The following is an 11,346-nucleotide window of genomic DNA, read 5'->3' as shown; positions in this document are numbered from 1 at the left end:
AAAAGCAAAGGGAAGGAGAAAAGAGCACCTCTACCCAATACTGTCTAAAAGAGCACCTCTACCCAATACTGTCTAAAAGAGCACCTCTACCCAATACTGTCTAAAAGAGCACCTCTACCCAATACTGTCTAAAAGAGCACCTCTACCCAATACAGTCTTAGAGAGCACCTCTACCTAATATAGTCTTATAAAGCACCTCTACCCAATATAGTCTAAAAGAACAGCCCTACCCAATACCGTCTAAAAGAGCACCTCTACCCAATACTGTCTAAAAGAACAGCCCTACCCAATAGTCTTAGAGAGCACCTCTACCTAATATAGTCTTATAAAGCACCTCTACCCAATATAGTCTAAAAGAACAGCCCTACCCAATACCGTCTAAAAGAGCACCTCTACCCAATACTGTCTAAAAGAGCACCTCTACCCAATACTGTCTAAAAGAGCACCTCTACCCAATACTGTCTAAAAGAACAGCCCTACCCAATAGTCTTAGAGAGCACCTCTACCTAATATAGTCTTATAAAGCACCTCTACCCAATACTGTCTAAAAGAACAGCCCTACCCAATACCGTCTAAAAGAGCACCTCTACCCAATAGTCTTAGAGAGCACCTCTACCTAATATAGTCTTATAAAGCACCTCTACCCAATATAGTCTAAAAGAACAGCCCTACCCAATACCGTCTAAAAGAGCACCTCTACCCAATACAGTCTTAGAGAGCACCTCTACCTAATATAGTCTTATAAAGCACCTCTACCCAATATAGTCTTATAGAGCACCTCTACCCAATACTGCAGTGGTCCCCAAACTACGGCCCGCCACCTCATTTTGGGTGGCCCCCCAAAACATGTCCGCAGTATACATCATCCGGCCCGCACGGGAGTACAACATCGTCAAACTAAAACCTCCGCAATTTCCCCCATTCATTCTCTATGGCGAGTCTTAACAGTACACATGTAATACTATTTTTGTCCACCGGTGGTTGTTTTGGCGCTGTTTTGCGTTTGCCATCGAAAACGGAATGAAATGTAGGCCTACCTGCAAACAATGTAAGAGGCCTATGCTGACTGCATTAGTGCTCAGTATTTTAAAAATGTATCAATTAATTGTTAATAACTAACTAACTTCTATTCAAGTCATATTTCTGGGACTTTCTGGGATAATTATTTAAATATATTTTTTATTCACTCTTCAAATGTTCATACAAAGAGTTCACAAAGTTCTCATCAGGTGACTGAAAGTTAGAATGGTGGTCATTTCAGACCACTTCAGCACTTAATAAAATTCTCATAGTTTGAGAACTTTAAATTATTTGTAGGATATTCACAACTTGAGCTGTGTATGCAAAGACACAGAATTCAGAGTTCACACATTTTTTTAATAAAATATACTTTTGGGACTCCCTGCTAATACTTTTGGGAATGCAAACGTTTTTTTATTAGTATTATTTAATTTTACACTGATATGGCATGATGACAATATAAACACAGCTAACAATGGTATTAAATTGCAATAGCCTATGATTACATGTAATAAAATATTCAACTAAGGTAGACTGCAGTTGTTCACAGCACTAAGCTATTCATGGCTACTGATATAGAACTACTCCGAGTCTCTGGCCCTCTCTTGGAGCCAGGCATAGTGAGCTGGCCCTCGGAAGAAAAAGTTTGGGGACCACTGCAATACTGTCTAAGAGAGCACCTCTACCCAATACAGTCTAAAAGAGTGTGTGAGTGCATGTGATGGATGAGAGTGCTTACTCAAGGAACACATCTGAGCAAAACAGGAAGGAGGATTTACGCACATGGGTGCAACTGTGACTATGAGTGCAAAGAAGGAAGTGGAGGTCATGCTCCTGGGCACCATCCACCAGTGTAGCGGATGACCATCTCACATCCTCCTATGATGAACGAATGATGTGAAGGAACAAACAACAGATCACCTTTGCGGTCACACATTCTGCAGCGCAACTGACTGACTGTGCAGACGCTTGTCGCTAAACCCTGGTGGAATTCCCTCCGAGGAGGAATAAGACAGAAAATGGTGTCCCTCTTAAGGAAAGCTCATCTAGGGGTAGCCAGCGGCAGCATTCCGACCACATGCAGCTCCAAGTGCCCACGGTTCAATTCCGACCAGTGGTCTCCCACTCGTTTCCTGTCACCCTAACTCAACCTCTCAACTCGTTTCCTGTCAACTGTCCTATCTGCATAAAGACAAAAAGAACATCTCATTTACTCCTTCATTTGTCTTACCATCTCAACCAACCAAAAGGTGTCCTTCTCTTCCTCATGGCCCTGGGCCGTAACTCTAAGATCACTTACAGGACGCACCGATCTGACCGTGTGTGGGAGGAGGATAAAGACTGCATTAAGAATATCAGGATAGAAGACTTGAAAATGACAGCACAGTGAAGTAACTGTGCTACTTTTGAAAACAGAAAGTAGGTTATGAGGCCAGTGGCATGAGCAGCATCTAAAACATGCTGCTGTGTGTGTGGGTATGTGTAGGAATACGTGGGCGTGTTGAGTGTGAAGGGAGAAAGTGTGTGGTTTCCATGTTGTCCACATGACTTGTAACTAGGTTGTGAGACTTGGGTGTGCAGTTATTGTTTCAGTTCTAGATGTTCTGCTTTCTATTTGCCTCTAAACTACCATATGCTTAAGTCTGTGTTGATGTCTGTGTATGTGTTTATGGGTGAAGTGTGTGTGTGTGTGTGTGTGAGAAAGAGAGTGAGAGTGTGAGTGTTAGTGACTGTGTGTGTGTGTACTAAGTACTGCAGAGTATTATGCATTTCTTATCATACAGAGCCAGGCCAATTTTTTGTCACACAGCAAAATGAATGAATCTGTTCATCCTTAAGTTTCTTAGTATCCACACAGTAAAGTCATGCATGCATTTAGGTTGAAAAGAGTTGGACCCATTTTATCTAAAAATGAGTATTATATTAGGCGAGTCAAAATGATTGGGATTGGGGTACTGGAGTCTGCCTTGACTCTAAACGCCTGAGTTTCCTCTGGGATTGAACACAAGTGAGATCCTTCCTCTTGATCACAGCTGACATCTAAGACTAATGGATGTACACTTTTGTGAGTAAACTGGTTTAACAGTACGTCAGTGGTACAGTGGGTCCCCGTTAAGTTTGGACGGGTTCCTTCATGAATCACGATCCCCATTTTCTCAGCAGAAATGGCACAAACTGCAGTTGACACAAACAACCACAAGGTGTCACTTGGGTGCCACTACTATTTTTGATGCGACTGACTTACTGCTTCCATGATGCAGCGGGGGCACGGGAACTTAAATTGATCACGGTAGTTTAAGCTTACACTTGACAAAACATTCTAATATGAAAATGTAGATGCAATTGTTGTAAAATGGTGCAGCTCCTTTAAGAAAGCACCGTGTGCAGGGATGGAGAGAGAGAAAGCGAGAGGGGATAGGCCTATGTGTGTTAGAACTAAGCGTGTGGAAAAAGTACGTGCTGTTGAGACTGGAGCGAGTCATATTCAAAATAATGCAAAAAAAAAGCAATTATCCTCATTCATTGCAACCAAAGCATGACTGCTTGCCGACGTTCAAACGAAAAATATATCAAAGCACCTTTTGTGTTTGAATGTAGCACGAAAAAATGTTTAAACAGCTGGACAAATGATTTAGCTAATTGATTATATAACCTGTACACCAGCAATTGTTGAACATTTACCTGTACAAGTACATTGACAGTAGCCCAGCCTAACAGCATGTTGTAGGCCTACTGTAGAAATTTCACTTAAATTGCAACCGCAACATGCCTGCTTGCCAACGTTCAAACGACAACGAAAAAGATAATAAAACAACAAGAGGGTTGAGTCTGAATGACACTGAGTTTTTAGACACTGAGTTTTTGTAGTTAAGAAATATTTTCGTATAAAAAAAATGGTCATTCTTCAATCTCCTTCACTGACGCCTATGGAAAAGGCTTAACGTCCCAAAACAACGATCAATGATCATCAAATTTCTCTCTCACATTGCTCCTCATAACCATCTATAAAAAGTGTTTTTTCTTTTCTTTTTGAGCACATCCGAATCCCAGGACATAACGCACTGGACCTTATAATAGGCTCGAGATATAATTCCAAAGGGGGCAGATATGGGCCACTGCACTTAAAACTTAAAAAGATGAAGCTTTCCGAACTTTGAAATTGCGATCAGTGACTGGCATCGGGTGAACGAAGCTTTTCGAAGTTGAACAGGCTATTAAAAACTATTTACGCACCTCCATGTCACAGGAGAGACTGGGCTCTCCCTTCTATGAAAAAGACGTTAGGCTACCTGCAAACTGGCCTATGATTTCATTGCTGAGTTTGCGGCAAAGCAAGAAAATGTTTTTTTTCCTGAGTCAGGATATGGCGAGTCAGTGTCATTTATTTGTCCAATGTTAGCCTATAGATACAGACCAGTACATCTTATCAATAGTTTGAATGTCGTGTGTGTTTCTGCACATTGACAAATACCGTTCAGCACAATGATTCATGCCCAATGAATTCCCCCTGTTAAAGTGTTCGCCTTTGTTACACTATTTGGTTTCGTGATGTAGCCTATGATAAACACCATATGGCCAAATATGTGACTCAGCTAATGTTATAGGCTATACAATTGAATTTCCCCTCTTAAAGGCAAGCTGGTGTAGCTTATTAGACTAGGCTACTATTAAAATACACCGACGGTAGCCTTGGCTATGTGTAAAGTAAGCTATCGCATGATTTCATGCACGTAAGTGAAAAGGGCCTTGCATCTGTCAAGTTCGCACAGGGCCTCGCATCCCCTTGCGACGGCCCTGCAGCTCCTCCTAAGACAGGGAGGAAAAAGTTAAAATACGCGATAAACCCGGGAAAAGTTGACAGGTTTGTTTCGGTCCCGGTGATTATTTGTGAAATTGTGCAAACGACAGCCTTTTCAAGGCATTTCAAGGAAGGAGTCGTAGCATGCAAGCTCCCAAATTGACCCAGTAGCCTAAGGCATCAATACATTGTTGGGACTGGGGAGGATCATGCGTTTTTTCTCAATCACTTTGGAGGGTCATAGAAAAAATTCTTGCTGGCGAGGGAGGGTCACGTCTTTTTTGACTAACGCTCCCAAAACTCCTCCGGTAGCCCCTTAATTAAATAAATAACGAACAGTCCCTAATTGATTAATAGCCTAGGCCTACACCAGCAATTGTTGAACATTGACCTGTACAGGACATTGACAGTAGCCCAGCCTAACAAGCAAATGTTGCAAAATACATCAAAAGACGCAATTAATCAGAAATAAATCATGTAATCTGCATCGCTTTATTTAACAAACTGCAAGCAACAAGAGCATTGAGTTCGCTGTAAGGCCAAACCCAAGAGCAAAGCCTATCTGTTAAGGCAGTCGATAGGCTTTATAACGAGCTGTGTGCCTGGAAAGACGATAGATGACGGCTCTGGTCATCCCATACCCTCCCCCCACTTCCTGTAGCCTACCATTATGAAGGCCTGTAGCCTAAAACGACTCGTTGCCGTTTTGTGACATTAAGCTTTTTCACGTTAAGCCCCCCTCCCCCATCCCCTTCTTTCACAAGCAGTGGGGGAGCGCGGGGCACAAAGTAACACTTTTTGGAAGACAAAGGAGGGTTCTCCGCGCTTCTGTCGTTTGGCCACAATCCGTTGCAACCAGGCCAGGACAGATATTTTAGAGAGGAGAGACGCCGGTGCAGCTCAGATGTCTTCTTAATTTTCTTTATTCTTCAGTAAAAGCTGCAGAACATTATTAAACTTTGACTAACATTTCGATGTGTCGATGTTTTTGACTAACGAACATCGAAACGTTAGTCAAAGTTTAATAATGTTCTGCACCTTTTACTAAAGAATAAAGAAAATTAAGAAGACATCTGAGCTGCACCGGCGTCTCTCCTTCTCTTTTTGGCTTTGGCTAAATATTTCTAAAATCATTTGAGTTTCACTAGTCACATGTTTTAACAAGCAACACTTGTTATTGAACTAATAACAGACGTGTGTCGAAAATTGACTTTATTTTCCATACGGAGAAATAACATATGCAGAGTCTAACCAAGGTCAATCTTGCCAAAAAAGCTCTCAAACCTGAAAACACATGAGGCAAAAGTGCAAAACATCACAAAACTAACTAAACTAACACGCGCATATTTTTGTATTGCAATCATTGTAGCCTACAGTTGTAACAGCGCGTAACAGTCGTTTTACTCCCCGGATGCGCTCATTATAAAGAACGTTTAACGTGTCCCAAAAACAGCTATCAATTAATCACCAAACGTATTATAAACAAGTATTGCCAGGAGCAACACCTTGCAAAAAATTATAACAATAGGCCTAGGCCTTTATATGGCTCTGCTCCTGCCTAGATTCGAACTCAGAACTACCTGAAAGTTGCAGACCTGTTCTGGAAATACGTGCATTAACCCACTCGACCGTCAGACAACGCTATCTGCTTCGAGTAGGCCTATTGGGTAGGACTGTAGCCTACACTGGTTGCTGTGGCACAGTCTTGAGTGACCGAATTCGTTTTTCTTTGTCATATGAATGCTGTCATTTTGTTAACATTACTGTTAAGGAGATGCTGTAGGCAAAGTCTATATTTCAACCTCGTTAGTGTAGTAAAAAAATCAGAACTATTCACAAGGTTTCTGGGCAGCATATTTATGTTCTGTTAGCAAGCCAACTTCTCATGACTACCGACAAAGTAGCCTACTGCCAGCTGACGAAGCTCTCATTTTAAAACATTACTGAGAGACAGACACTGTACAATCAAGAAATCTTGCCACTGAATCCAAAACTATGTTTAACATTATGTACAAGGCTTAGGCTACAGTGGACTAGCATGTTGCAGGGGCTGCTAAAAACACAGAGAAACGCACTGAAAACTCGGCCAATCACAGCCCTTGCTGTCGAATGCGCCGTCTGGTTCGACCGTGGAACTCCACAGCGGACTATGCTGCCCCCAAGCGGCTGCAGTTGTACTTACATTTCACCATTCACCATGATCGTGAATGAAGTGTCAATTTTTAACTGGGACCCACTGTACATGTTCGGAACTACCGATCATTCCCTGCTAAATAAATGTATTAGCAGGCTGTAACCTCTTCTCTGTGCTACTGAGTATCTGCTTTTATCCTAGGTTGATGCATATTTAATAAGGTTTCTATTTGCGTGGCAACCTTCAGATGCACACAAACTGCCAGTGTAATAATAATAATAATAATAATAATAATGAATTGGTTTTATATGCGCCTTTCTAGAAACTCAAGGTCGCTCAAGAGGAATTAGAGGTCAAAGGCCTCAGTGAAGAGATGTGTTTTGAGGTGTTTGAGTGTAGCGTCCCTGTGAATCATAAACTACTCTCTGTACTACTCATAATAATTCTGATTCAATGCGATATGGAAAATACCCACCACACACTCGTCATACAGTCTCACTGGCTCCTGATAACCACATCATTTCTCAACTCTGGTAGTGTCCAACTGTCCGCTGTCGCACAAAACACACTCACCACAAGGTTCATGTTGACCAACCAACAGTTAATCTAAAACTCAACACATAATTGAAGGTCATTCGGCTATCACCTCAGCAGCCCTTGTACTTAATAATGGTATCAACACTTTCCCTTGGGGAACCAAATGAGTGTGTGTACATACAGACATGAATGATGAACGTGACTTAGTGTAGAACAACAATGGTAGTTGCACCTGCAGCACACACTCTGAGGTAGACCCCAACCTCAGGTGCAGACCTCAACTCAGGCTTGGAAATGTAGGTCAGACTGTTTGTATGTTAGTGAGCGTAAGAAAGTGCAGTCTTTCTGTGAGTGGATCTGTATGCACAGTATGTGAGCCCAGAAACACACATGCGAGTGCAAAAACACATGTAGGTCAAGTATTATTAGGTGCTTATATTTGCATACATTGAGGATTTGTATGCATTTGGGTGGCTACTGTATATGAGTATCTAAGTGCGAGTGTACACGTTGTTGAGTATGAGGCTACTCATACATGTGAGAGTCGCTTTCTTCATCTGTGTCTGCATGTTTAGGACCATGTGGTACACAGGAATCTTAGTGCACAGGACAGTGTTTAGATGGGAAACATGGAGATGGAGTTGAAGTGACCTGTGACCCGTGTCCATTAGAGCTTGTGAGTGTGATTAAAAGTGGACGAGTCGCTCACCTGAGAAGAGCAGCCACAGTTCTCCTCTCATGTTCTCGGGGATGCCTTTGAGCACCAGGTCCTTGGTCTTCTCCGTGCGGTACATGCACACGCCCTGGCCGTACTCCTGAAAGTGGTTCTTCCATGCCTGCTCCTTCAGGAACTCCTTAGCCTGCAACAAAGCACAGGCATCAAGGGACACAGGTCAAACCCACGGCAGCCTTTTACACAACCGATTTACAGGCCTGAGCTTTGGAGAGATGCACAACCTATTTACAGGCCTGAGCTTTGGAGAAATACACAACCTATTTACAGGTCTGAGCTTTGGAGAGATACAATTACATACTTGTTAAGAAATAAATGTTGAGCTTCCTGTGAATTGGACCACATCTCTTCTCTCTGTAACTGTAGCCTCATAAAGAGCAATGCCTTCCTCTTCCTCCTCCTCCTCTTCCTCTTTCTAGCCCTCTTGCCCTACAGCCATCATCTCTCCACCTCTGGACTGCGTTACTGCATTCATGGGGTTGTGCTTGGGCCAATTAGCGCTGGTCGTCCAAACACTCCCCCACGACTGTACTGCTGCTGCAGCCAACTCATTAGAGAGCCGCAGCTGGGCTATGCTGGACGGAGCTAAGCAGAGCTAGCGCTGTGCTGTGCTTTAAAGTCAAAGTCAAAGTCTGCTTTATTGTCAATTTCTTCACATGTCAAGACATACAGAGAGATCGAAATTACGTTTCCCACTATCCCACGGTGGAGACAAGACATATTTTACCAATTAGGTCCACAGACAAACATAACATTCAAGTAAAGAATATAAAAAGTAACAATAAGAAGGCACATACAATGAAGAAATAAGAGCAGCAAAATTTGGGTTAAAATTGTGCAATTGTGCATACACTAGACAGTCAATATAATAGTGCAAAAGTCAGGCCAATAAATGGCTGAGGTAGTTCTGTTTGACCTAAGTATGCAAGTGGCATAGTGGTGCAAGTTATGTAAGAGCAGCAGAAGTGTGTTCAGAAGTGTTTTCAGGACAACAACAACAAGTTGCAAAGTGTGCAAGTGTGCAAGTGGAGTAGTGCAAGTGGAGTAGTGCAAGGCAGCCATTGTGGGTCCAAAGTCCAGGATGTTATGTAGCTGAGGGTGGAGGGGGGAGAGAGTTCAGCATCCTAACAGCCTGGTGTATGAAGCTGTTGGTGAGTCTGGTGGTGCGGGAGGCTTCTGTACCTCTTCCCAGAGGGCAGTAGATCAAACAAATTGTGAGCGGGGTGACTTGCATCACTCACAATTGTGGTCGCCTTGCGGGTGAGGTGGGAGGTGTAAATGTCCTTCAGGGAGGGGAGTGAAGGACCAATAATCCTTCCAGCTGTGTTCACTATGCGCTGCAGGGCTTTCCTGTTGTATTCAGTGCAGCTTCCGCCCCCACACAGCGATACAGCTAGAGAGGATGCTCTCAATGGTGCCTCGGTAGAATGTGGTCATGATGGCTGGTGGAGCACTTGCTCGCCTGAGTTTCTGCAGGAAGTACAGGCGGCGCTGAGCTTTCTTCGCCAGTGATGCAGTGTTGGTGGTCCAGGAGAGGTCTTGACTGATGTGCACCCCGAGGAATTTGGTGCTGCTCACTCTCTCCCCCACAGCACCGTTGATAGTCAGTGGCAGGTGTTTAATAATGTAAAGGATGCCTAAGGGACTATGCACTGTTAAAGGCCTCACCTCCACTTCCTCTTTCCCCTTCGTGTTGATCTTTAACAAGGTCTTAGAAGTGTGGATAGCACAAAAGTATCAAAGAATGTTCAGTAAAGGCTGTGGAAAACGAATAGATTGCGAAATTGGGAGGTACGGCTCTTTCCGAATTGTAAAGAAATGCAGCCTGTGGATATAAGCAGGTGAGCTGGTCTTTCCAGCAATGGCTCCACTCTACAAAATTTAGGTTTATTCCTGAAGGAAATCTGACATTCCAACACACCTGTAGTATGCTGTTATGTAGGATCTGCACATAATCCTGCTGTGAGAGATCAAACAAACATGCAGGGTACAGGGTACAAACACACAGAGCTAGAGCTGGGCTGCAGCTGACCAGGGGAGAGCTGTTTCTGTGTGCCTTCTCAGCTACAGTGAGTGAGTGAGTGAGTGAGTGAGTGAGTGAGTGAGTGAGTGAGTGAGTGAGTGAGTGAGTGAGTGAGTGAGTGAGAGAGAGTGAGAGAGAGTGAGAGTGAAGGTGAGTGCTTACATGTATGCACTGAAAAGTGTCTCAGAGGAAGTGATCACCAAGTGTATACATGGGTGGGTATCTGTGTTACTGTGTGTGGGTGTGTCGTGTGTGTTTTTAATGTTTTACCAGTTTGGGGTTGAACTCCTCAGGTTTGCGGTGTCTGTACATGGTCATGAGGGCTTGCGTTGCCGTGGGAACACTGTTGTCGTTGAGGTTGAACTGGCGCTCGCCCTCCGTCTCGGAGCTCACGCTGCTGCGCTGGGGACTGCAAGAGAGCAGACTACCCTGCTGGGAGTACACCTGCGTGCGCGCACACACGCACACAAACACACACACACACACACACACACACACACACACACACACACACACACACACAAGCACACATGCAGTCACATATGCACACGTGGGCACATTTACACTGACCGATAACATAATCACACTCTCACAAGTTTCTGGTTTCAATGATATTTAAGATTGCGAACAGCAGTTATAGTTTTCATAATTCATATTCAAGGCATTTTATGCCCAGTAAACTTCATTAGTCTGACTAACCACCAAAGATGAGCGAGCGTGTAGTTTCCTTGTCATTTCATCTAATTTATGGTTTATGTCGGTGATGCTTTTATTTCATTTGCTTACAGTAAGCTAGCAGCAGAGCAGCTAAAGTGCATTAGATCGATGTGTAAGATGATACCAGGGAGGCAGCACTAGGGGAGAGCCATTCTGTACCCTGTGGGGAGTTGCCCTGTTGAGTCACCAATAACAGCATTAGCAGCTGAATTAGCGCTCGTCTGGGAGTGGGCGGGTAATGCGCCACTCAGGCTGGGTTTGGGCAGGTCCGCTCAGCTGGGGCACACACACACACACACACACACACACACACACACACACACAGACACACAGACACACACACGGCACTGGTCTGGAGCCACATTTGCACATTTCATATAAAG

General features: G+C 43.7%; 1 protein-coding gene across 1 annotated transcript in view; it reads right to left on the bottom strand.

The window, feature by feature from the left end:
* The window catches only part of tbc1d9 (TBC1 domain family, member 9 (with GRAM domain)), a 40,457-nt gene that overhangs the window by 11,507 nt on the left and 17,604 nt on the right, over positions 1-11,346 (bottom strand). Inside the window, exons 8-9 of the mRNA XM_042101743.1 lie at positions 10,517-10,690; positions 8,200-8,350 (exon numbers count right to left, since the gene is read on the bottom strand). Of these exons, the coding sequence (XP_041957677.1) occupies positions 8,200-8,350; positions 10,517-10,690 (325 nt within the window). The remainder of the gene's footprint in view (positions 1-8,199; positions 8,351-10,516; positions 10,691-11,346) is intronic.

The sequence above is a fragment of the Alosa sapidissima genome, chromosome 1, assembly GCF_018492685.1.
Source record: "Alosa sapidissima isolate fAloSap1 chromosome 1, fAloSap1.pri, whole genome shotgun sequence".
In the NCBI taxonomy this organism is placed as follows: Eukaryota; Metazoa; Chordata; class Actinopteri; order Clupeiformes; family Clupeidae; genus Alosa; species Alosa sapidissima.
Note: the sequence above shows the minus strand (reverse complement) of the source record. Positions and strands in the feature narration are given on the sequence as shown.